Below are 27,439 nucleotides of genomic sequence, written 5' to 3'. Positions count from 1 at the left end.
TGTGCAATATAATTACATTCTTCTTCAAATTGGCTTTGAGTCTATTCCCACCTGTAAGGAATATCACGCACCACTGACTTTCAGGAATCTTTTAGAAAAGCAGTCCCAGTTGGGACCATATAAGCAACCTTGAAGAAAAGTTACTTGTGTGTAACCTTTTTTTCACTAACCAGCCTTTCATTAAGTAGGGAAATAAAATGTTTGTCATTTATTTTGCAGGTATATCGACCTGTGTCTGCCACAGATAGCTTACAAGACTGTAGAGCCTATTTAGAGTCTCTGCCAGACACTGATTCACCAGAGCTATTTGGAATGCACGCCTGTGCTGGAAGAGCATTCCTGGAATCTCAGGCACAAACCTTTATTGATACCATTGTCAGTATGCAGCCAGGAATCAGCATGGACACCCTGATCATCAGGTCAGTGTTTTAAAAAGAAACTGTTTTGGTGACAGAACAAAGTAGAATCTATTACCTAAGAGAGTTAAGAAGTTATTTGTTATGCTTGCCCACAATTTTAAAGTTTATTTGCATATATTAACTCTGATTTACTGAATGAGTAAAACAAGGGGAGTGAGGTCATATTTTTTTATAGGACCAATTTCTGTTGGTAAGAGAGACAAGCTTTCGAGCTCCACAGAACTCTTCTTCAGGTCTGGGAGAGGTACTCAGGACTTGTCTACACTTAAAACACTGCACTAGCACATCTGTGCCACCACTGCAGCCACTGTAGTGCATCAGTGAAGACACTACCTATGTCAAAGGGAGGGCTTCTCCTGTCAGTGTAGATAATCCAGCTCCCCGAGAGGTGGCTGCTAGGTCAGTGGGAGAATTCTCTTGTCAACCTAGCACTATCTAAACTGGGAGTTAGGTTGATTTAACTGCCTCGCTCAGGGGTATGGATTTTTCACACCCTAAGCAACATAGTTATGCCAACCTAATTTCCTAGTGTAGACCAGTGCTTAGGGCATGTCTACACTACAATTTTAAATCAACCTATGTTAGGTTGACTTACAGCCACCTCACTAATTACTGCAGTAGCTGATGTCCACACTGCCCTCCTTCGGTCAGTGGTGCGCATTCTCACCAGGAGTGCTTCCACTGACTGAAGAGGGGCAGTGTGGGGGACTGAGAGCCAGGGCTCTCAGCTCCACGTAGCTAACCGCCGGGAGCCCAGCTGCCCCCCGGGGCTTCTCACCTCTGGCAGGGAGATCTGCACCTGGAGTCTGGTCAGGTGCCATGCATCCAGAGGGGAACTGAGAGCCTGGGGGGCAGCCGGATTCCCGACAGGAAGATCCATGCCTGGAGTCCGGTTGGCTGCCGTGTTCCCAGTGGGGAGCCAAGAGCCATGGGGGGCAGCTGGGCTCCCAGCCAGGAGTCTTGGTGCAACCGGCCTCCCAACGGGGAGCCGGGACCGGGTTGGGGGGGGGGGCAGCAGGGCTCCCAGACAGGAGTTCAGGTGGCAGCCCAAGCCAGGAGTCTGGGTGGCAGCCTGGCTTGGAGCGGAAACCTGGTAGCAGCCCAGTTAGAAAGCTGGGCTTTCTTGTCAAATTCACAGTTCCAGTGGAGCCGTGAAATTGACCAGGCAGCCAACTGCCGATGTAGGTAATGCAGTGTCTACACAGACACTTCATTGCCCTAACTAAACCGACATAAGCCCCTCACAATATAAACAGACTTTAGTCTCCTCAGTCTTAAAAACCCATCCTTGAGCTCATGTTGCCTGTGCAACTATTGATTATTCTTCCTTCTCTACTTCATCTCAAAACTCATTGAATGTCTCATCTTCAACTGCTGTATGGATTTCGTCTCCTCCAGTTCCATCCCTAGACCCTCTGCAGTCTGGATTCTGACCTGAATACTTCACTGAAACTGCTCTCACCAAAGTCTCTAATGACCTATTCGTGGCCAAATCCTAGGGCCTGTACATTTAAATATTCTCATCCTCCGTAAGTTCTTGGCTACCTTTAACATAGTCAACTATGCTATTCTTCCTGAAGTCTTTTCCTCCCTTGGCTGTCATGATTCTCTCCTTTCTTGGTTCTCTAATTCTTCCTTCAGTGTTTTATTTGGTGAAGTCTCCTCCCTTCCAACTGCTGTGTTCTCTGCAGGGTAGAGTATTACCGCATAATTCCAGAGGCATTGCCACATTATTTAAATCTAATCTGCTGCATAGTAAAAGACCTTGCCTAGAAAAGAAAATGAGTATCTTCCTGGCCGTATTTTAGATTTACAGGCATCACTGTAACCTAAATTCAACCCTCGGCTGGTCTGTTTCTGATATATGGGTACAATATTCTGTTCTTTGTGTATTGTGCAAGTCAAATATATTCTAGCTCCTATAAAACAACCACTAGGAAAATGATCAAATGTCCATGTAACTAACTTGCTTAGTGAAATGGCTATTTTTCTGTAATTCCTAGATACTTGTACTGCTTTGTCAGGAATCTGCCTTAACTGCATAGATCATTGACTCTTCCTCGGTGTCATGTTGAAAGGACCATTCTTTTGGAATATCCCCCACAACTCTTCATCCATATCCACTCATCTAACTATAGAAACCGGCTAGAGATGGTCTAGAAATATTAGAATATAACCATAAACCACAAGTGGAAGTGGGGAGATTAGATCATCTCCTTTTGGACCCCTCCAGCCCTGACAATTCCTGAATTATAAGTCTTAACTTTTTTTTTTTTTGCCCCTTCCAGTGGTGGAAAGAGCCAAGATGAATTAGTACTGGAAATAGCTTCTGACATTCTAAGGCAGCTGCCACTCACTGTAGAGGAACAAGATACAGAACTGACACCTGGAACTCAACATTCCTCCAAAATGAAAATCACACTGGGAAGCTTACTGTCAGGCCCCATTTGGGCTGCTCTTGCAAAAACTGCTAAAGGTCAGAACAATGGTTTACATAATGTTTAATTAGAAAGAAACTTTTATTTTCACAAATTAATCTTTTATTTTAAAATATTCCTTGTCTGTTTTTAACATTCTATCGCAGTTTCTCTCCTCATTCACAACATGCCCCCCACCTATGGAGCCCTCACCAACCCCAGGTAACAAACTTAAAACTTCTCCTTGAATCTCATCTACCAAAAGCTGCAATTCAGAGTCCCATTCTGGTGCCCTGGCACAGAAAAGCAAAGTGACACCAAACACTCCTAAGGACCATGCTACCCCTGGTACAGTTCAGGTGCCATATATTCCAACAGCATCTTCAGCACTGCAACTTTTGGCACCTCATCCCTGGTACCACTCACAACCTCCTCATTACCAATAGACATTTTCAGCACCAGATGTTTTGGTGCTGTAAATTCTGGCATTGAAGCTTTCATGGTACTGGCCAGTCTACCTGTAGATTTGGTACCGGAGTCTCCTCTATTGGAGTACTTAAGAAATGTCATCTCCAAGCAGCCTGTGTCTCTGCCTGCATCCAACCTGGTATCTTTGTGTAGACCTGATATCCCAGAGAGGATTGCTCCACCCCTGGAGGAGGTTTGCTATTTTCGTTGTCCTCTCCAGATCACAACAGAGACTTCTCTCCTTCCTACCCCAACTCTCCACCCTGGGTGGCGCCACAGGAATCCAGCAGAACCTCCAGAAATGACTCCATTAAAGGACATAGAAAGAGGGCAGGTATTCTTAAAGAACCTCCATTTTGTTGTCTTCCTAGATATCCCCTTGTTCCCTGATGAAGCATTCAATCCACCTTTCACAGGTTCTCAGGACAAACTCAGGAGTTCTTCTTCAAGGAGTGTCCCTGTGGTGCTCCATTTCAGGTGTTGGTGCATCCCTGTGCCTTTGATTGGAGAATTTCAGGAACAGTGCTCATTTGGGTCACGCATGCACTCTCCCCGTCTTGCGCCATTGTTGGTGCCTATCTAGCACCATGTGACCAGACCCCCCTCAGTTCCTTCTCAATTGTCCTCGGCCTGAAATGGAGCTCCTAGCAGTGTTAAAACTGATAGCTATACTTAGACTTCAGAAAAAAGAACAGGAGTACTTGTGGCACCTTAGGGTACGTCTACACTACAAGACTATTTCGAATCAACTTAATTCGAATTTGTGGAATCGACCTTATGAAGTCGAAGTTGTGTATCCACACTAAATACACTAGTTCGACTGTGTGAGTCCACAGTAACGGGGCCAGTGTCAACTTTGGAAGCGGTGCACTGTGGGAAGCTATCCCACAGTTCCCGCACTCCCCGCTGCCCATTGGAATCCTGGGATTTCCCCCCAATGCATGCTGGGGGGAAAAATGTGTCGAGGGTGGTTTTGGGTAACTGTCATCATTGAACCGTCACTCCCGCCCTCTCTCCGTGAAAGCGCCGGTGGGAAATCTGTTCGCGCCCTTCTCTGGTCGGTTACAGCTCGGACGCCACAGCACTGCGAGCATGGAGCCCGCTGCGATCATCGCTGCACTTATGGCACTCGCACCTTATCGTCCACCTCTTCCACAGTCAGCTGCTGAGAAATCGGGCGAGGAGGCTCCGTCAGCGCGGTGAGGACAGGAAGTCACAGAGTGGCGCAGACCTCTCACAAAGCAGGGTACGCCGCGCAGTGGAGATCATGGTGGCAATGGGTCAAGTTCATGGTGTGGAACGGCGATTCTGGGCCCGGGAAACAAGCACGGACTGGTGGGACCGCATAGTGCTGCAGGTCTGGGATGAATCACAGTGGCTGCGAAACTTCAGGATGCGTAAGGGCACTTTCCTTGAACTCTGTGACTTGCTGTCCCCTGCCCTGAAGCGCCAGGACACCCGGATGCGAGCAGCCCTGACTGTGCAGAAGCGAGTGGCCATAGCCCTCTGGAAACTTGCAACGCCAGACAGCTACCGGTCAGTAGCGAACCACTTTGGCGTGGGCAAATCTACCGTAGGGCTTGCTGTGATTCAAGTAGCCCACGCAATCGTTGAGCAACTGTTCTCAAAGGTAGTGACCCTGGGAAACGTCCAGGTCGTCATAGATGGCTTCGGCGCGATGGGATTCCCAAACTGCGGTGGGGCTATAGATGGGACTCACATCCCTATCCTGGGACCGGCCCACCAGGCCAGCGAGTACATTAACCGAAAGGGCTACTTTTCTATGGTGCTGCAAGCACTGGTGGACCATAGGGGACGTTTTACCAACATCTACGTGGGGTGGGCGGGCAAGGTTCATGACGCGCGTGTGTTCAGGAACTCTGGTCTGTTTAAACGCCTCCAGGCAGGTAGTTTCTTCCCGGACCACAAAATAACGGTTGGGGATGTGCAGATGCCTACAGTGATCCTCGGGGACCCAGCCTACCCGCTAATGCCCTGGCTCATGAAGCCCTATACAGGCGCCTTGGACAGTGAGAAGGAACTCTTCAACTACCGGCTGAGCAAGTGCAGAATGGTGGTGGAGTGTGCTTTCGGACGTCTCAAGGGGAGATGGCAGAGCTTACTGACTCGCTCGGACCTCAGCGAAAAAAATATCCCCGTTGTTATTGCTGCTTGCTGTGTGCTCCACAATCTCTGTGAGAGCAAGGGCGAGACCTTTATGGCTAGATGGGAGGTTGAGGCCAATCGCCTGGCTGCTGATTACGCTCAGCCAGACAGCCGTGCCGATAGAAGATCCCAGCGGGAAGCGCTGTGCATCCGGGAGGCTTTGAAAGATAGGTTCCTCGGAGAGCAGGGTAACCTATGACTCTCCAGTTGATTTACAGAGAAGCTGAACCTGAGCCTGTTTCAGTGACTGTTGACTTCGATCTGCGGTTACATACCCCGTTCTCCAGGTTTCCCCCCTTCCAACACACGTTTTAAAATAACTTTAATGGAACACTGATTATTAATAAAGTTTTCTTTAATTATGAATTCCTGTTCAAGGGTTGAAACATGGACGCGGACTGTGGTGGGTACGGTGTGCACTGATGTCCAGACCGCTTCTACACTAGAGGAATGACAGGCTCCTGCTCCTACAGCGGTCTCCGGGGGGAGGACGGTTGCAGGTGGGTGTGCAGGAAGGGGTGGGTTTGCAGGAAGGGGTGAGGGGTGCCGTCTTTGGGATGGAGTTTGGATGCAGGCTCTGGACTGGGGGTTGGGGCGTAGGAAGGGGTGAGGGGTGTGTGGGAAGGGTGTGTATGTGTCCGTGGATGAGGGCTCTTGCTGGGGCTCAGGGCATCGGAGAGGCTCGTGGCTAGGGGGGAAGGGCATGGTAAGGGCAGCCTGCCTTGCCATTTGTGGATGGCAGGCGCTAGGACCCTGGGGCAGCATACACCTCACAGACTGACCCGGGGCAGCATTCACCTCCCAGAATGACCCTAGTGCCTAGTGACTGCAGTCTGTGTGTGTCCTGCTATTGATCCTGCCCCCAAGTCTGTACCCTGGTAATGGAGGCTGTCCATTATGCAATTAAAAAAACCCTCCCCCCCCTTCACACAAAGTCTTCTGACAAGGAAAACGTGACGGAAACAGTGAATAACAACAAACTACTTTTAATACTCAACTACACAGTGGGGGGATGAAACTTGGATTTGGGACTGGGTGATCCAGGAAGGGAAGCACTTCTCACACTTTAGGGAATGAGAGCTGTTTGGTACATGAGCGCTCTGCTGGGGTGGAGTGACAGTTTTCACGGCCCCTAGTGCCCCTCCTTCTTGTGATTTTGGGTGAGGGGGGGACAGGACTTTGTGGCGGGGGAAGGCGGTTGCAGATACAGTTCAGGGGGGCGCTCTGCTCCTGCCTGCGGTCCTGCAGAACATCTACAAGGCGCCGGAGCGTGTCCGTTTGTTCCCTCATTAGCCCAAGCAGCGTTTGAGTCGCCTGCTGGTCTTCCTGCCGCCACCTGTCCTCCCGTTCGCTGTGTGAGCGCTGCTGCTGACATAGGGTCTCCCTCCACTGTCTCTGCTCGGCCGCCTCGGCTCTGGAGCAAGCCATCAGTTCCGAGAACATGTCGTCCCTAGTCTTTTTCTTTCGCCGCCTAATCTGCGCCAGCCTCTGTGAGGGGGATGCCGGGGCAGTTCGTGAAAGAGCTGCAGCTGTGTGATGGGAAAAAGGAATTGATTTCCTTGAAAAGATACATGTTTGCGAACACTGAACACAGTCTAGTCAGTTTCTGTGAACAAGACCATACAGGGCACCTAGTCTCACGAGCTCTCAGGACAAGTTCGAGATTTCGGAATACGCTTTCATTGGCTGCGGTCTTGCACAGGAGATCGGACAAGCGGGGCGGTACAGCTGAATCCGTGTAGCAGCCAGGCCTGGTAAGCACTACGCTATAGGCTGCTTAACAGTTAATGGATAGCTGTGCCCTCCCGCTGAAGGCAATCTGTAAAGCATAAAGTCTGACCCTGTTCCAGCCCCTCACGGCTGTGCACGGGAAAGATCACTGTATGCTTTTCCTCTGTGGCCTCCAACACGTGGCTGTTAAGCGAAGGTCATTGCTATGCAAAGTAAAAGTCAAGCATTCACAATAGTAACAGTACACTAATTGCCCTAATTAGATGCAGCAGTCTCCGAACGAGATTAGCCTGAGGCGGGTCACTCGGAGAGAGAGAGAGCGGATGCTGCTCGAATCCCTGCACAGACCAGGACCGTACGCTGCAATGCTGGTGGAGGCAATGATTCCGCTGTACATTAGGATGGCCTGGCGCGGAAGAGTGTGCTTCCACGGAGCACCAAATAAGGCACCTCTCCCCAGGAACCTCCTGCGGAGACTTTTCAAGCTGCTCTCCGAGAGCTTCGTGGAACTGTCCCAGGAGGATTTCTGTTCCATCCCTATCTGTGTGGACCTTCTCTTTATATAGTTTTTTAAGCAAAAGGTTTTATATAGTTTTTACATATTTTTTATTCCTGTTTTTTAAAAAATAAATGTTTCCATGTTTATAGCACTTACCGACTGATCCTGCCCCTGATTCTGAGTCCGGGTTAACGGCCGGGGAGGGTTGGTAGGGGATCTCTGTGAGGGTGATGAGGAGTTCCTGGCTGTCGGGGAAAGCGGTATTGTAAGCGCTGTCGCCTGCGTCGTCCTCCACAAACCCTTCCTCATCTTCCCCATCGGCGAACATCGCCGAGGAACTGCCCCTCGACACTATCCCATACTCAGAGTCCACGGTCACTGGTGGGGCAGTGGTGGCAGACCCACCTAGAATGGCATGCAGTGCCTCGTAGAAGCAGCAGGTCTGGGGCTGTGCTCCGGAGCGTCCGTTTGCCACTCTGACTTTTTGGTAGCCTTGTCTCAGGTCCTTGATTTTCACGCGGCACTGCGTTGTATCCCGGCTGTATCCTCTGAGTGCCATGGCTTTGGAGACCTTCTCGTAGGTCTTTGCATTCCGTTTGTTGGAGCGCAGCTCCGAAAGCACAGACTCATCGCCCCACACAGCGATCAGATCCAGGACTTCACGGTCTGTCCATGCTGGGGACCTCTTTCTATTCTGGGATTGCATGGACTCCTCTGCTGGAGAGCTCTGCATCGTTGCAGGTGCTGCTGAGCTCGCCCCGATGTCCAACCAGGACATCAGATTCAAAGTGCCCAGACAGGAAAAGGAATTCAAATTTTCCCGGGTCGTTTCCTGTGTGGCTGGTCAGAGAATCCAAGCTTGGACTGCTGTCCAGAGCGTCAACAGAGTGGTGCACTGTGGGATAGCTCCCGGAGCTAGTAAGTTCGATTTGCATCCACACCTAGCCTAATTCGACATAGCCATGTTGAATTTAGCGCTACTCCCCTCGTCGGGGTGGAGTACCGAATTCGAACTAAAGAGCCCTCTAGGTCGAACTAAATGGCTTCCTGGTGTGGACGGGTGCACGGTTAATTCGAATTAACGCTGCTAAATTCGAATTAAAGTCCTAGTGTAGACCAGGCCTTAGAGACTAACAAATTTATTTGAGCATAAGCTTTCATAAGCATCGGATGCATGTAGTGGAAAATACAGTAGGAAGATATATATATATACACAGAGAACATGAAACAATGGGTGTTACCATACACATTATAAGGAGAGTGATCAGTTAAGGTGAGCTATTATCAGCAGGAGAGAAAAAGAACTGTTTGTAGTGGTAATGAAAATGGCCCATTTCCAGCAATTGACAAGGAGATGTAAGGAACTGTGCGGGCGGTGGGGGTGGGGGTGGGGGTGGGGGGAGGGAATAAACATGGGGAAATAGTTTTACTTTGTGTAATGCCCCATCCACTCCCAGTCTTTATTTAAGCCTAATTTGATGGTGTCCAATTTGCACATTAATTCCAATTCAGCAGTCTCTTGTTGGAGTCTGTTTCTGAAGTTTTTTTGTTATAATATTGCGACTTTTAGGTCTGTAATCGAATGGCCAGGGAGATTGAAGTGTTCTCCAACTGGTTTTTAAATGTTATAATTCTTGACATCTGATTTGTGTCCATTTATTCTTTTACGTAGAGACTGTCCGGTTTGGCCAATGTATATGGCAGAGGGGCATTGCTGGCACATGATGGCATATATCACATTGGTAGATGTGCAGGTGAACGAGCCCCTGATGTGGCTGATGTGATTAGGTCCTATGATGGTATCCCCTGAATAGATATGTGGACAGAGTTGGCAATGGGCTTTGTTGCAAGGATAGGTTCCTGGGTTAGTGTTTTTGTTGTGTGTGGTTGCTGGTGAGTATTTGCTTCAGGTTTGGGGGTTGTCTGTAAGGAAGGACTGGCCTGTCTCCCAAGATCTGTGAGAGTGATGGATCGTCCTTCAGGATAGGTTGTAGATCCTTGATGATGCGCTGGAGAGGTTTTAGTTGGGGGGCTGAAAGTGATGGCTAGTGGCATTCTGTTACTTTCTTTGTTGGGCCTGTCCTGTAGTCGGTGACTTCTGGGTACTCTTCTGGCTCTGTCAATCTATTTCTTCACTTCATCAGGTGGGTATTGTAGTTGTAAGAATGCTTGATAGTTATCTTGTAGGTGTTTGTCTCTGTCTGAGGGGTTGGAGCAAATGCGATTGTATCGTAGAGCTTGGCTGTAGACAATGGGTGGTGTTGTCTGGATGAAAGCTGTAGGCATGTAGGTAAGTATAGCAGTCAGTAGGTTTCCGGTATAGGGTGGTGTTTATGTGGCCATCATTTATTAGTACTGTAATGTCCAGGAAGTGGATCTCTTGTGTGGACTGGTCCAGGCTGAGGTTGATGGTGGAGTGGAAATTGTTGAAATCATGATTGCATTCCTCAAGGGCTTCTTTTCCATGGGTCCAGATGATGAAGATGACATCAATGTAGCGCAAGTAGAGTTGGGGTGTTAGGGGACGAGAGCTGAGGAAGCATTGTTCTAAGTCAGCCATAAAAATGTTGGCATACTGTGGGGCCATGCGGGTACCCATAGCAGTGCCACTGATTTGAAGGTACACATTGTCCCCAAATGTGAAATAGTTATGGGTGAGGACAAAGTTACAAAGTTCAGCCACCAGGTTTGCCGTGACATTATCAGGGATACTGTTCCCGACAGCTTGTAGTCCATCTTTGTGTGGAATGTTGGTGTAGAGGGCTTCTACATCCATAGTGGCCAGGATGGTGTTTTCAGGAAGATCACTAATGGATTGTAGTTTCCTCAGGAAGTCAGTGGTGTCTCGAAGATAGCTAGGAGTGCTAGTAGTGTAAGGCCTGAGGAGGGAGTCTACATAGCCAGACAATCCTGCTGTCAGGGTGCCTATGCCTGAGATGATGGGGCATCCAGGATTTCCAGGTTTATGGACCTTGGGAAGCAGATAGAATACCCTTGCTCGGAGTTCTAGGGATGTGTCTGTGCGGATTTGCTCTTGTGCTTTTTCAGGGAGTTTCTTGAGTAGTTGGTGTAGTTTCTTTTGGTAACCCTCAATGGGATCAGACCAGTTGGAGAACACTTCAATCTCCCTGGCCACTCGATTACAGACCTAAAAGTCACAATATTACAACAAAAAAACTTCAAAAACAGACTCCAACGAGAGACTGCTGAATTGGAATTAATTTGCAAATTGGACACCATCAAATTAGGCTTGAATAAAGACTGGGAGTGGATGGGGCATTACACAAAGTAAAACTATTTCCCCATGTTTATTCCCTCCCTCCACCCCCACCCCCACCGCCCGCACAGCTCCTTACATCTCCTTGTCAATTGCTGGAAATAGGTCATTTTCATTACCACTACAAACAGTTCTTTTTCTCTCCTGCTGGTAATAGCTCACCTTAACTGATCACTCTCCTTATAATGTGTATGGTAACACCCATTGTTTCATGTTCTCTGTATCTATATATATCTTCCTACTCATAGGCAGCAGGTTTGTATAATTTTTGGTGGGGCCCAAAATGGTGGTGCCCCCCTGCTCCCGCCCTGTAAGCTGATATAAAATGAAGCTACAACGCGTCAGCGCCACAAGATTACAAGGGTCAATTAAAAGTGGAAAGTCAGAAGCAGCACTTGCCTACTTCAATATACAGTATTATATTTTGTTCCACCTGTTGTGATGAAGTGGGAATGTTCTTAATATTTTCTCTGAATACTGTGTGGGTGCCTCAGTTTCCCCTGCAAGATGCCAACTGAAGGTGTTGGGGACAAAGAGATCAGGTGGCCTCCTTGTCCGGAAGAGAGACAGAGGCCAGAGGAGGGAGTGTCAGTTTGGAGCTGGCTGGGGAAATGGGGAGAGACCCAGAACTTGGTTCTGGGCTCCCCACCCCCCAAGATGGACCTGACAGAGGGGTTCTGTTTTCTGTACCAACAAGCTCTGTTTAAACTGTGTTCCCGTCATCTAATAAACCTTCTGTTTTACAGTCTGGCTGAGAGTCACATCTGACTGCGGAGTTGGGGTGCAGGGACCTCTGGCTGCCCCAGGACCCCGCCTGGGCGGACTCACTGCGGAAAGTGCATGGTGTGGAAGGGCATGCTGAATGCTCTGAGGTCAGACCCAGGAAGGTGTAAGCTTCTTGCCCTGGAGACAGTCTGCTCAGAGAGGAGGCTCCCCCAGAGTCCTGACTGGCTTTGAAGGAGTGGTTCCAGAGCATCCCAGCATCCCCTTCCACCCCATGCACTTCCCAGAAGTCCGCACAGGCACTAACACTCCCTCCTCTGGCCTTTGTCAAGAAGGCTAACAGCATTTTGGGCTGTATAAGTAGGAGCATTGCCAGCAGATCGAGGGACATGATCATTCTCCTCTATTCAACATTGGTGAGGCCTCATCTAGAGTACTACGTGCAGTTTTGGGCCCCACATTGCAAGAAGGATGTGGAAAAATTGGAAAATCCAGTGGAGGGCAACAAAAATGATTAGGGGGCTGGAGCACATGACTTCTGAGGAGAGGCTGAGGGAACTGGGATGGTTTAGTCTGCAGAAGAGAAGAATGAGGGAGGATTTGATAGCTGCTTTCAACTGGTAGGGGGTTACAAAGAGGATGGATCTAGACTGTTCTCAGTGGTAGCAGAGGAATAATGGTCTCAAGTTGCAGTGGGGGAGGTTTAGGTTGGATATTAAGAAAAACTTTTTCACTAGGAGGGTGGTGAAACACTGGAATGGATTACCTAGGGAGGTGGTGGAATCTCCTTCCTTAGAGGTTTTTAAGGCCCAGCTTGACAAAGCCCTGGCTGGGATGATTTAGTTGGGAATTGGTCCTGCTTTGAGCATGAGGTTGAACTAGATGACCTCCTGAGGCCCCTTCCAACCCTGATATTCTATGATACTCTAAACTGACCACCAAATTTAAGTTGCATGTTTTTCCCGTCAGGTGAGGACTCTGGGGCAGGGCTGGGGATAAGGAACTTGGGGTGCAGACAGGCTGCCCCAGGGCTAGGGCCAAAGAGGACTCCCCTCCACCCTCCCTGGCAGCAGCAAGCTCCAGGGGAGGGACCCCTCCTCTCCCCCGCAGTTCACTGCACATGCTCCTAGGTCCCTCTCAGGTCCAGAAAGCCCACTCACCTCCCCTATGGTGGGTACCGAGGGGGGAGGTTGCCATCACGTGTGGCCTCCCCTGCTGCCACCCCTCACCATAGCCTCACTGGGGATGGGGCTGCCCCTTGCCCAGCATGGTGCAGGAGTGGGGACTGCAGGGTGGTAGCTGGGGAGGGGCACAGTATCACAAAATTCACCTAAGCCCCAGCTGCACAGGTCTAGGAAGCTCCCCTCCCCAGTGGTGTAGCCAGGTTCTAACATCAGGGGGAGCGAACACGTAAAAAAAGATGCCAGCCAACATATCCAATTACTAATCAGGTAGTTCTATAACAGGCTATAACAGGCTGCCCTGGACCCCATCACCCCCTGAAGCACAAGGTAGGGGTAGGCACCACCATGTTGTGCAACAAACACTTGACAAAATTACTGGACTTAGTGATGGACAATGCGGGCAGGTGGGTATTATGTCATTCAATCATTCAACCCATAAAATTGCACACATTTTGCCTCAGTGAAATTAAATATCCAGAGAATTACTGGGCCTGTGATGACCAGGGCTTGCTCACCTGTGGCTCGGGCTCCCCCTCCCTGTGCTGTGGAGGCACAGCCAGGCAGGTCTGCATTTGCAGGCAGGGACCCTGCCTCATGTGCAGCTCCCGTGGGCCCTGCTAGCCACTAGACTGGGAGCCTCCCGGCCCATGAAATGGGCTGGGCTGGGGGGCAGAAGGCAAAGGGGGAGATTGTAGGGAGCTTTGGAGGAGGGGAGGCAGTGGGGGAGGGGAGTGGGCTGGCACAAAGGAGAGGGCTCTCTGGAGAGGAGTGACAGGGGCACAGGGGTTATTGGGAGTCTCTCGAGGGGGCAGAGGGTTGTGTGGGTCTCTGTGGGGCAGGGGGCTGTGATGGGCAGAGCCAGCTACAACCTGGGTCTGCTCTGCGGGGGGTGTTGCTATAGTCCCCTCAGGAAGCTCCCCCCATCCTGTGTATTTTATACCAGCCCCGGGGTGCCCATTGCTGCTCCTTTCCCCGCCCACGGCTCCATCTGTCTGTCCCCACAACCCCCCAGCTGTGTCCGTCTGTCTGTCCTCACAACCCCCCTGTCTGTGTCCTGGTGTGTGTCTGTCCCACAACCCCCTGGCTGTGTCCTTGTGTGTGTCTGTCCCACAACCCCCAAGCTGTGTCTGTTTGTCCCCACCAACGCCCCCCCCGGCTGTGTCTTTGTGTCTGTCTGTCCCCACCACCCCCGGCTGTGTGTGTCTGTGCCACAACCCCCCGGCTGTGTCCTTGTGTCTGTCTGTCCCACAACCCCCTGGCTGTGTCTGGCTGGCTGCCCCCACCACCCCCAGCTGTGTCTGTCTGTCCCCCGCCCCCCCCGCTGTGTGTGTCTGTCCCACAACCCCCTGGCTGTGTCTGTTTGTCCCCACCAAACCCCCCTCCCCGGCTGTATCCATGTGTCTGGCTGCCCCCACAGCTCCCCGGCTGAGTCCGTCTGACAGGCACAGACCCTGCTGCTCGCTCTGCCCAGGGCTCAGACGCTGCCGGTGGCTCGCTCCCCCTCCCTGCTGTGGAGGCGCGGCCAGGCAGCTCCGGCACCGCCCCCGGCAGCTCCCATTGGCTGGGGTTCCCGGCCAATGGCTGTGAGCCCAGTTGCTGCTGGGGCCTCTCCGGGGAGCTGTCGCTGCCGTGAGAGCGCCCGGCATTGCAACGCGGGGACCCCCAAAGCACAGAGCCTGGGGCCCAAACATTGCTGGAGCTGGGCCCAGCTTCAGGATTATTGGTGGGGCCTGGGCTCCACGGGCCCATAGAACTCGCCGCCTATGTTCCTACTGTATTTTCCACTACATGCATCCAATGAAGCGGGCTGTAGCCCACGAAAGCTTATGCTCAAATAAATTTGTTAGTCTCTAAGGTGCCACAAGTACTCCTGTTCTTTTTGCAGATACAGACTAACATGGCTGCTACTCTGAAACCTTAGATTTTAGGGTAGTCTTTAGCATCCTAGTTAGGTTTACTTATCTCTTTCTCCCTGTTTATTTTTTCCTTTCTCTTTTTACTCTGAGTTTGAATATTCCTTAGCTTATTAGAGTTCACCGTTAGGGTTGAACCATGATAACTCAAGCTACGCCTGGTTCACTGGGTTTCAAGTGCTGCCTTTCCTGCTGAGAGGTGACCCGGTCTCAGACAGACACTCTCGGTGTGTCTGGTGCCTAGGGGAGGCACACGTTCTTCAAAATTGCTCTCACTGCATTAACCTGATACCTCACACCAGAAAGGATAGAGACCTATGTCTCAAACTTCTGTTAATGGAGAAGTCTCTGTGCCCAGCATCTGATCCAGGTCCACAAACTCCCCCAGGGACGGCGAGTTATATATACTTGTGGTGCCTGGACTCCACCAATATTCAGGGCCCGGGGGCCAATATTTGGGGCCAGGTCTCTCCCTTGCCCCTGCCTGCCGCCCCCACGTGCCTCCCCTGAGTGTGCCCTGGCCCCATTTGCTGCCCCAGCTCACCTGCCCCAGGCCCAGGAGCCTGCAGCTCCACACTGACTCTGGTCTACCAGCTCCCGGCATCAACTGCTGCTGCAGGGTCCTAGTGCCCCCCATCCACTAATGGCAGGGCAGGCTGCCCTTACCCTGCCCGTCTACCCTAGCCCTGAGCCTCTCCAACACCCCAAACCCCTCAACCCCAGCCAGAGCCCATATACCCCTGCACCCTAATCCTCTGCCCCAGCCCTGAGTCCTCTTCTGCATCATGAACCCCTCATCCTCAGCCCCACAGCCCCCACCCCACACCTCAACCTTCTGCCCTAGCCTTGAGCCCCCTCCCACACCCCAAACCCATCTTCAGCCCCACAGCCCTCACCCCTGCACCCCCTCCTATCCCCAAACTCTGTCCCAGAGTGTTCACCCCCTCCCCCTTCCCATACACCCCCTCTTGTCCCCAAACTCCCTCCCAGAGCCTGCACCCCTCGCCCCCACCCCCAGCCCAGAGCCTGCACCCCTCACTCCCTTTTGCACACCCAGCCCCTGCCCCAGCCCGGAGCCTGCACCCAAACTCCCTCCCAGAACCTGCACCCCTCACCCCCTCCTGCACCCCAACCTCTTGCTCCAGACCAGAGCCTGCACCTCAGACCTCCTCCCCCACCCAAACTCCATCCCAGAGCCTGCACCCTGCACCCCTCCTGCACCGTAATCCGCAGCCCAGGGCCTGCACCCCAGACCTCCTCCCCCCACCCAAACTGCCTCCCAGAGCCTTAGGCAGGTGGGGGGTGGAGTTTTGGGGGGGCAGGTTCTGGGCACCACCAAAATTTCTACAAACCTGCCATCCATGAACTCCCCGCCCAGACAGTGTTCCCCAGCAACTTCACCCAGTTCACAGTGGAAGGCTCACTCCTCCAAAAAGGCTGTGAGGAAAAGGGCTTTGACTTCTCTGAAACAGCCGCCAAAAAAGATGCACTCCCCAGTCCAGCTGAGTACTTATGAGGCACTGGGCTTATCTGGTGCCATGCATACCGTGAAAGCCAAAGTGGGCAGGCTCAGAGTCAAGGGGCAAACAGAAACCTACCTCCTCCTCTATGGCACCAACAGAGCTGCCACAAGATGTGGCACCAATACGCTCCACCCAAGTTCTGATGCCACCTCCTGTCCCGACAACGCAGAGCGCACGGAGGCCAGCACTGACAAATGCGACTACAACAGCACTGTTGGCACTGACCACCTTGGTACTGAAACCATCGGCACCACACTTCTTCTTACATCAGGCAGACCTGCATGGCTCATTGACACTTGAATCATGTCGTTTTGGCACCGGTGTTTCCCTGACACACATGGCACCGCGTCAGCTCACTTCATCTCTGGCCCCTCCATTCTCCAGTGAGGAAGAAGATACTGAGGAAGAGGGTGTCTTCTCATCTCAGCACTCCTTTGCTACTCAATCTACTATAGTGCTGGGTCCACCTATACAGCCTAAAATCCATCACAGGGCTGACACCCAGACCTGATATGCTCCCCCCCCCCCCACGTAGATGTGACCGCTTATGCCATTCCCCACTCAGTGGCCCTACTGGGACCAATGGGGGGCATACAGGAGACAGTTCCCCTGAGCCCATATAGGGAGAGGTTTAGATCTCCCACACTACCCTCAGTTTCTGCACATATTGGGAACGTGTGGACAGCACATCTTGCAAAACCACAGTTAGTGCAGGGTAAGTAACCATTCTTCCCAAGCTCTGATGAAATGTTAAATCAACTTTCTTGTAACTAAAAAGTCCTACAGAGACATTAGTTGAATAAGCCTATGTTATATGGATCAGCAACTCACTATAGCCAGTTATGCGCTTGAACAAATTTTAGGATATTATCTTACTTTGGGCTAATGTATAATATAAGGGAGACATCTAACTATGACTCTGTCAGTTTTTTCTAGCCTTTGATGTGCAATAGGATGCCAAAAACACTGAGAATTCTTCTCTGTCTTTAATGTTAATCTAGGGAGGAATTTTCTAATCTGTATTGCTCAACCATTTGGTCAGTGCTTTAACCAAAGGCTGACTCATATCTAGCTCTAGATTCATGTGTGCATGCATGTGAAATCCCAAAAGAAAATATAGTAGTAGTGTAAAATACTCGTTGGCATATTTGAGAATCCCCTGGGTCCACATTTGTGTTTCAGTCCCAAAGAATTTCAAGTTTATCTGAGCTCCACCTCATTGATCTGCTGCAATGATTTGGCTGAAAGAGTGTAACAAAATAGAAAATGTAACAGTAAATAAATTCTAAATCTGTTGCTATTGGACTTTAATAATTTTATCCATGTTTTTAAAAATGAGAATAATAATTTTTTAAAAGGCCCAAAACCTGAAGTCCATATTTACGCCTTAATTGGGCAAACTTTCCAGTAATTTCAGTTGTAGTCTTGTCCAAGTAAAGATTAAGTGTTGAGCAAAGATTTCAGGATTTGCACTATTAATAGTTAAGAGAAATTCAAAATCTGAAAGAAAAGCAAATTCCTCTCAGAGGATCATGCTGCTAGATTTGAGAACTTCTATAAAATTGGAAGTTCGCACATTTGACATTCACTTGTTGCTCTAATGTGCTGAGCCTGCTGGTCTCAGACAGTGTTGCAGATACTGTGGAAGCCACATTCACAAAAGTGAATACACAGGGAAAGGATGTTTTCCTTCTTTGCTGAAAAAGAGAAGTAAATTACCTTGAATTATAATAAAACTTGAACTTCCATTTCCCTGCCTCATTTAAGTGAGGATCACAAAGCATTGAGACAAAAAATGTCTCAGACATTCTGAGTGTCATTTATGCATCTTACTTCAAACCTGCAGTTGGCTAATAGAAGACTTTTGATAAAGTTAATGATAAAGTTCTCTCCCACTACTTCATATGGTGCAAAGTGGCTTGTCCCTAACTCAGCATAGGAGAGAAACTAAGGCAATATTTGCAAAACTTGAATGTCATGATAATGAGCCAGCTCCTCCTCACTTCTCTATGGGAGGAAAGCTCCAGCTGATATTACTCCTTTTTCCTTTACCAGGACATGATCCTTTTATCAATTCAGCTTTGTTAACTGTTCTTCGCCAGGAGATTGACCGATTTAATAATTTATTGTCTGTAATAACCATATCGTTGCATTCACTTCAACAAGCTATGAAAGGAGAGATTATCTTCACCACAGGGTTAGAAGAACTTTATAACTCAGTTTTGAAGTCCAAGGTGCCTGAGTTCTGGCAGGTAAGATTAAATAAAGCCTCTTAGTTTACATGTGCAGATATAGATAAATCGATCAATCGATTGATCAATCTTAAGCACTGAGGGACTCTTCCAAACAGGCTTTTACTAGGGGATGATTCAATTCAGGAAGCTCCCTAGAAGGAGAGAGGGAATTTTTGTTCTAAAATTGTGGCCCTTTTTTCAAACCAAAAAAAATTGTCTGAAAAATATTCATTTTTTTCCTTTCTACCACTGATTGTAATAAAATGACTCAGGGCTAAGAAGTCTTTTTGTTGTATTTTTGGATGTTTATTGTTTGTTGGGGGGAAGGGGAGTGTTGTTGTCTTTGGATATGTCTATACTATGAAATTAGGTCAATTTTATAAAAGTCGATCTTTAGAAAGCAATTTTATACAGTCGATTGTGTATGTCTCCACTAAGCACATTAAGTCGGTGGAGTGCATCCTCAATACCACTGCTAGCATCGACTCATGGAGCGGTGTACTGTAAGTAGCTATCCCACAGTTCCCGCAGTCTCCGCTGCCCATTGGAATTCTGCTCCCAATACCTGATGGGGCAAAAACATTGTCGTGGGTGGTTTTGGGTACATGTCTTCAGTCTCCCCTCCCTTCTTCCCTCCGTGAAAGCAATAGCAGACAATATTTTCGCGCCTTTTTTCCTGGGTTACCCATGCAGGTGCCATAGCACAGCAAGCATGGAGCCTGCTGTGACGTTATTGATATAATCTGGGACCATATAGAACATGGTTGCAACCAAGGTCCTGTAGTGGCACCAAATCTTATGTAAAGGGGGTCATAAGGTGTCTAAGACCAGGTTATAGGTTGCTGGTTACGATTATGATGTCTGTATGCATGTATCATTTTTGTAGTTGAAGTTATGAATATTGGCTCTATACTGTCTGTACTTCAAACTTATGCTATGCTTCTGGGTGACATCCCAGACAAGTTGGTGTTAGCTCTGCCTAGCCTGCTTGATGGCCCATTAAGGACCATCAGCTATACACCTGACCCATTGAGAGAAGGCAGATACGCCTTGTAACTCAGCAAAGTATGCAGGAACTTGCCCATGTGACTCCAGACTCCATTTTGCTTTAATTTTCCACCGTAAGACCAAAGAGGTGTTCTTAACCTGGAAAAGACTATAAAAGGCTGATGCCTCATCTCCATCTTGTCTTCAATCCTGCTTCTTACCTCTGGAGGCACTTCGCTAGAAACTGAATCTCTGAACAAAGGACTGAATGACCCATCCCAGCTGTGGATGTACTCCAGAGACTTGATTTGAACCTGCAGTTTACTCCATCACTGCTACAAGACTGACACTAATGGAAAGTTCTTAGTTATTGATTCCATTTAACCAATTCCAGCTCTATCTTTTTCCTTTTATGAATAAACCTTTAGATTTTAAAGGATTGGCAACAGCATGATTTGTGGGTAAGATCTGATTTGTATATTGACCTGGGTCTGGGGCTTGATTCTTTGGGATTGAGAGAACCTTTTTCTTTTATTGGGGTGTTGGTTTTCATAATCATTCATCCCCATGACGAGTGGCACTGGTGGTGATACTGGAAAGCTAGAGTGTCTAAGGGAATTGCTTGTGTGACTTGTGGTTAGCCAGTGGGTGAGTCCAAAGTCCTCTTTGTCTGGCTGGTTTGATTTGCCTTCGAGGTGGAAAAACCCCAGCCTTGGGCCGTAACTGCCCTGTTTAAGCAATTTGTCCTGAATTGGCACTCTCAGTTGGGTCCCGCCAGAACCGCATCGTTACACCCGCTCAGCTCACCGCTGCTGTTGTGAGCATTGTAAACACTTCACGTGTTATCCTGCAGTATGTGCAGAACCTGGGAGATACCAGCACGAGGACGATTGTGAGGCGGACATGGACACAGATGTTCCTGAAAGCATGGGATGTGGCAATTGGGACATCATGGCAGCAGTGGGACAGGTTGATACAGTAGAATGCCAATTCTGGGCCCAGCAAACAAGCACAGACCGGTGGGACCGCACAGTGTTGCAGGTATGGGATGATTCCCAGTGGCTGTGAAACTTTCGCATGCATATGGCCACTTTCCTGGAACTTTTTGAGTTGCTTTCCCCCCACCCTGAAGTGCAGGAATACCAAGATGAGAGCTGCCCTGACAATTGGGAAGCGAGTGGTGATAGCCCTCTGGAAGTTTGCAACGCTTGACTGCTACTGGTCAGTCGGGAATCAATTTGGAGTGGGCAAATCTACTGTGGGGACTGTTATGATCCAAGTAGCCAGGGCAGTCACTGACCTTCTGCTAGCAAGGGTAGTGACTCTGGGAAATGTGCAGGTCATAGTGGATGGCTTTGCTGCAATGGAGTTCCCTAACTGTGGTGGGGCGATAGACGGAACGCATATCCCTATCTTGGCACCAGACCACCTTGCCAAACAGTATGTAAACCGCAAGGAGTACTTCTCAATGGTGCTGCAAGCACTGGTGGATCACAAGGGACGTTTCACCAGCGTCAACGCGGGATGGCTGGGAAAAGTGCATGACGCTTGCTGTTCAAGCAGCTGCAAGAAGGGACTTACTTCACAGACCAGAAGATTATCATTGGGGATGTTGAAATGCCAATAGTTATCCTTTGGGACCCAGCCTACCCCTTGCTCCCATGGCTCATGAAGTCATACACAGGCAGCCTGGACAGTTGTAAGGAGCAGTTCAACTATGGGCTGAGCAAGTGCAGAATGGTGGTAGAATGTGCCTTTGGACGTTTAAAAGCTCACTGGCGCTCTTTGCTGACTAGGTTAGACCTCAGCACAACCAATGTTCCTATTGTTATTGCTGCTTGCTGTGTGCTCCATAATATCTGTGAGAGTAAGGGGGAGACGTTTATGGCGGGGTGGGAGGTTGAGGCAAATCGCCTGGTGGCTGATTTTGAGCCACCAAACACCAGGGCTAAGAAAAGCACAGCTAGGCGCACTGCGCATCAGAGTGGCTTTGAAAACCAGTTTCATGACTAGCCAGGCTACAGTGTGACAGTTGTGTGTGTTTCTCCTTGATTCAAACCCACCCCCTTTGTTGATTTTAATTCCCTGTAAGCCAACCAAACTTCCTCCTTCAATCAGAGATGGCAAAGGAAATAAAGTCACTATTGTTTTGAAACCAGGCATTCTTCCTTTATTAATTTTTTAAAAAGTGAGATACCTGACAAGGTAGCCCAGGTGGGATGCGGGAGGAGGAGTGGCGGGAAGGACAAGGCCACATTGCTTATTGTAGCCAGACTACAAATAAAAGCTGTTGGAATGACAGCCTTCTGTTGCTTGGGCCATCCGCTGGAGTGGAGTGGCTGGGTGCCCAGAACCTCCCCTTTCCTCCCCCGCGCGTTCTTGGGTGTCTGGGTGAGGAGGATATGGAACTTGGGGAGGAGGGCAGGTGGTTATACAGTGGATGCAGCGGCAGTCTGTGCTCGTTGGCTTTCCTGCAGCTCCACCAGATGCCTCTTCATGTCCGTTTGCTCCCCCCTTACCCTCAGCATCGCCTCCTGCCTCTTTTCATCACCCTCACTTACTGCTTTCCTGGCCTCTGCCACTGAATGCCTCCATGCATTCAGCTGTGCCCTATCAGCTGCATGAGCTCGGAAAACATGTCATCGCGAATACGGGGTTTTTTTACCTTCTAATCAGTGATAACCTCAGGGATGGAGAAGATAGGGGGAGCATAGAAACATTTGCACCTGCGGGGGGATAAAAAGGGAGAATACAATTTATGATGATGCATTTCTGAGAACAAAAGGGAGACTCTTTCACAATTCACATCAGACAGCACGTGCTTTAGGTACAAGGTCACATTTTGCCTTTTATATTGATCACCTACCGGTATGGTGACACATCACACATGGCTGGGCAACAGAATTTGGTTTCCAGGCGGCCATGGTAAGCCAAAGGGTACATGGGGTTGGCTTCTTCTGCGTTCATAACATGTAGAAATGGTTTCAAACTGCAGTGCCCTCCTTTCCCACAGCAAGCAATGCCAGTTGAGTTTGCCATTTAAAAGGAGGGGCTGTGGTTTTCAGATGGATGTGCAGCACACATGTCCCCCCACCCCACCATGTGGCTATTATCTGGGATGATCCCTTCACCCCTTCCCCCACTGCGTGGCTATTCTCAGGGATGATCCCTTTTAGCCAAGCACAAACAGCCCAGCATGAACGGGGTCCTTTTACTGTTCCCTTACCAAAATTCCCCTATTTCAACCAGATGACCATAAATGATAGCTCTCCTGAGGCTAACACAGAAAGATATAGACTGAATGTTGCTTGAATGCGACCAGAACCTAGGACCATTCGCTTCCATGGTTTGTGCTACAATGATTCCAGACTACTTATTACTGACTTGGCATGGTAAAGTGTCCTACCGTGGAGGACGAAATAAGGCAGCCCTCCCCAGAAACCTTCTGCAAAGGCTTTCAGAGTACCTCCAGGAGAGCGTCATGGAGATGTCCCTGGAGGATTCCCGCCCCATCCCCAGACACATTAATAGACTTTTCTAGTAGCTATACTGGCCGCGAATGCATCCCAATTCTGCAGGGCAAATCAAACATTATTGCTTTTAAACCCTGTACTATAGTTACAAATGTGCACTCACCAGAGGTGCCTTCTCCAGCTTCAGGGTCCGGGATCCTGCCTTGGGAAGGTATGCGCTCCAGGGTGATGAAAAGGTCCAGGCTGCTGGGGAGAACAGATTCACCGCTTGCCTGCCACGTATTATCCTCCTCCTCTTCCTCATCCACAAAATCTTTTGCGTGAGACTCCCCCTGACAGGAGTCCACGGACAGTGGTGGGGTCGTGGTAGGGTGCCCCCATAGACTGCTATGCAGCTGATCATAGAAGCGGCATGTATTGGGCTCTGACCCGGCGTGACCGTTTGCCTCCTTTGTCTTTTGGTAGGCTTGGCTGAGCTCCTTAACTTTCACACGACTCTGCTGTCCGTACCTGTTGTAGCCTCTGTCCACCATGCCCTGTGCGATTTTGGCATATATATTAGCATTTCTTCTTTTTGATTGGAGTTCAGCCTGCACAGATTCTTCTCTCCATACAGCAGTCAGATCCACTGTCTCCTGTTCAGTCCATGCTGGAGCTCATTTGCGATTCTGGAAGGACTGCATGGTCACCTGTGCTGCTGAGCTCACCACGCTGCCCAAACAGGAAATGAAATTCAAAATTTCCTGGGGCTTTTCCTGTGTACCTGGCTAGTGCATCGGAGTTGAAAGCTGTCCAGAGTGGTCACATTGGAGCACTCTGGGATAGGTCCTCGAGGCCAATACCGTCAAATTGCCTCTGCACTACCCCAAATTCGACCCAGCATGGTCGATTTTAGCACTACTCTCCTCACCGGGGAGGAGTACAGAAGTCGAGTTTAAGAGCCCTTTAGGTCAACAGAACGGGGTTGGTTGTATAGATGCATTGCTTATAAAATCGACCTAACGTGGCTAAATTCGACCTAACCTCATAGTGTAAACCAGGGCTTTGTTTTGTGGTTGGTTGTCTGTTTTTAGAAAAGGCACAAAGTGCCCAAAGAATTCAACACACTATCTCTGCCACTGTAACTTTGCAACAGTTGGAGAAAGGTTAAAAAGTGACATTTACTAGAGTTACAGTTTCATTTTCCCTTTTGTCACTTCATAAGTTTTCCAAAGTTGAGGCAGCTTTGAAAAGGCAGAATGGAAAAAGAATATGTAAAAAGAAAAGTCCAATTTAAAATCTTGATATCATTCATTTTTATTGCACTGACTAGCATAAAGGGAAAAATAGGGAAAAGGGAATGGGGAATTGAAATTCCAAAAATATTTTGCAAAAAATTTTGAAAAAAAAAATAAGAATTGTTCCACTTTTAAATCCTGTGAAATTAAAAGAATTCCAAATTTTGAAATTTTTAGGAAAGTAGATCTGGTTTTTGAACCTTCCGTAACACAACTAATCTTTTCAAATATGTGTGTTGAGCGCAAAGAAAGCATGGTGATACAATGACAGTAGAAATGCTTAGGCAGATGGATCTAATGTGAGACTTTGGTTTTTGAGGAAACCCATATTAAAAGTGTGTTTTGGAAAAGCTGGTGCATTTGTGTTTTTGTTTTCTTTTTGAGCATGTATGTTCTGAATTTTAGCACTTTGTGTCAGATTTTGACACTTTGGAAAGTCCAGAGAGCGACATCCGTTAAAGGGTATTTCATAGTGAGCACTATCAGAAGTTTGTGAGTTGTTTCTGAGTGTTCTTTCAAAGGTTTTTAATCTATATTTTGTCCATTTCTACCTCTCATGCAGTGATTCCCTTCTGCAGACCTACTGATAACAGTTCCAGTTTATAAACTGGCTGTATTTGATAGTGTAGTGGTATTTAATGAAATTCTGCTTTTTTATCATTTGCAACAGCTATATTCCTATATGTCAAATAAGTCTCTGGGATCATGGATTGATGACCTTATTCTACGAGTGAATTTCTTTGCAACCTGGGCAAACCAGGTCATCACTTGTATACAGTTAAGGTAAAGTGAAACATGAAAAAATAAACTAGAAGTAAAGGGGAAAACCATAATAAAATTACAATTCCAGCTGGAACTCTAAACCAAATACTTGGGTGAGATGGACTCCCACAGGCTCTCCTCTTGAGGACCCCCAAGCATAGGAGGCATGACTGGGGACATGAGGAGTGTGTCAGGGTTGGGCCACAGCATGTAGTGCTATGAAGATTCTGGGTAGTGCTGCTGCCATAGGGCAGCTCGGAGACGCTGACATAATTTAGATAGGCCCCACTCTCTAGAGCAGCCTGGATTCGGAAGGGCACAAAGGGTGGTTATGCTGTATTATTAATATATTATTATTTGTGTTATCACAGTGCCTAGGAGCCCCAATCATGGGCTAGGGCCAACAAAAAGACAGTCCCTACCCCAAAGAACATACAGTCTAAAACAGGCGTGGCCAACCAGAGCCTGAGAAGGAGCCAGAATTTACCAATGTACATTGCCAAAGACGCACAGTAATACGTCAGCAGTCCCCGCCCCCCATCCCCACTCCCAGTGCCTGCTGCCCAGCAGCTCCCCCCCACTGCCTGATCAGCTGTTTCGTGGCATTCAGGAGGCACTGGGGGGAGGGGTAGGAGCGAGGGCATGGCAGTCTCAGGGGAGGGCACGGGAAGAGGTGGAGTGGGGCCAGGGGGTTGAGCAGTGAGCACTCCCCGGCATATTGGAAAGTTGGCGCCTCTAGCTCCAGCCCTGGAGTCAGTGCCTATACAAGGAGCCACATATTAGCTTCTGAAGAGCCACAGGTTGGCCACCCCTGGTCTAAGACAAGAGACAACAGATGGATACAGATAAACCAAAGGGGGGAGTACAAGGAAAATGTGAGATAATATTGGTCAGCATGATAGGCTGTGGTCTCAGCACAGCTGTTATCAATTTTTTTGTAGACCTCATGGCAAAGGAGAGTTTTAAGTAGGGTTTAGAAGGATAGATAATTAGTTTTGCAAATATCTGTGGGAGCTTTTCCCAGGAGTGGGGGGGCAGCATGAGAGAAAGCACAAAGGTGACAATGGAGGTTGACATTATTGACCTATCACAGGCAGGCGTTGACCTTTCAATACTGAATGAGATGATAGGTACAGTGGGGATAGGTTCTGAAGGCCCTTGAAAGTGAAGACAAATAGCTTATGTTTCATACAATAGAGAGGAAGCAGCCAGTAGAGCAGTAGTGGGCAAACTGCAGCCTGTCAGGGTAATCCGCTGGCGGGCCACAAGACAGTTCGTTTACATTGACTGTCCGCAGCTCCAAGTGGCCGTGGCTCGCTGTTCCTAGCCAATGGAAGCTGCAGGAGACGGCAGCCAGCACCTCCCTGCAGCCTGTGCTGCTTTCCACAGCTCCCATTAGCCGGGAATGGTGAATCGCGGCCACTGGGAGCTACGGGTGGCTGTGCATGCAGATGGTCAACGTAAACAAATTGTTGCGCGGCCTGCCAGCGGATTACCCTGACAGGCCGCATGTGGGCCGCAGGTTGCCCACTACTCCAGTAGAGAGATACAAAGAAAGGGGTGACATGCTAAGTGATGGGCTAGGAAAACATTGCAGCAACATTCTGAATGAATATGAGCGGGACAAGTTTGTATTTGTCAAGGACAGAGAAAAGTATATTGCAGGTAATTGAGACATGAGATAATGAGAACCTTGATGAGAGTTTTAGCTATGTGGATGGATAGAAAAGGCCATATCATAAAGAAGAGGACCAAGGACACACTCTGAGGAACCCCCCAGAAAGCTGGTGGGGAGATGAGGAAGCTTGTCTGAAGAACATGCTGAAAGCACAATTAGAGAAGTAGGAGGAGAGCCAGAAGAGGGCAGAGTCACAGAAGGACAAGATTTCAAGAAGAGCATGGTTGCCTGTGACGAAGGTGGCTGACAGGTCAAGGAGGTTGCAATTAGAGTATTGGGTCTGAGCTTTTGCTAAGAAGAGGTCATTAGAGATTTTGGTGAGAGCAGTTTCAGTTGAGCAGAAAAGGGCAGAAACCAGACTGGAGAACTTCTAGAATGGATTGAAGGACAGTAACTGCAGACAGCCATTGTAAACATCATGTTCAAGGAACTTACAGATGAAAGCGAGATAGGTTGGTAGTTGAAGAATCAAATGGGATCAAAGGTAGATTTTTTTTTAAGATGGGAGAAACTAAAGCATTTTGAGGGGAAAGACCCAGAAAAGACTGAAAAATAAAGGAGAATAGGCACCACACAGACTCTCATGCAATTTGAGGAAGTGTATTAAAAACAAGGAGAGATTCAAATTGTCAAGATGAGTAACCTGGTCATTTTATGCAAAGAGAAGCAAAATTAATTCAGTTGCCTTGCCAAAGTTATTAAATATTA

General features: G+C 48.8%; 1 protein-coding gene across 1 annotated transcript in view; it reads left to right on the top strand.

Annotated features, from left to right (window-relative positions):
• The window catches only part of DNAH14 (dynein axonemal heavy chain 14), a 471,830-nt gene that overhangs the window by 435,592 nt on the left and 8,799 nt on the right, over nucleotides 1-27,439 (top strand). The window contains exons 81-84 of the mRNA XM_045010332.1: nucleotides 220-419; nucleotides 2,708-2,895; nucleotides 18,376-18,572; nucleotides 24,962-25,074. Coding sequence (XP_044866267.1) covers nucleotides 220-419; nucleotides 2,708-2,895; nucleotides 18,376-18,572; nucleotides 24,962-25,074 — 698 coding nt within the window. The remainder of the gene's footprint in view (nucleotides 1-219; nucleotides 420-2,707; nucleotides 2,896-18,375; nucleotides 18,573-24,961; nucleotides 25,075-27,439) is intronic.

Source organism: Mauremys mutica, chromosome 3 (genome assembly GCF_020497125.1).
Source record: "Mauremys mutica isolate MM-2020 ecotype Southern chromosome 3, ASM2049712v1, whole genome shotgun sequence".
Classification (NCBI taxonomy): Eukaryota; Metazoa; Chordata; order Testudines; family Geoemydidae; genus Mauremys; species Mauremys mutica.
This window is presented reverse-complemented; position numbering and strand designations above follow the sequence as displayed.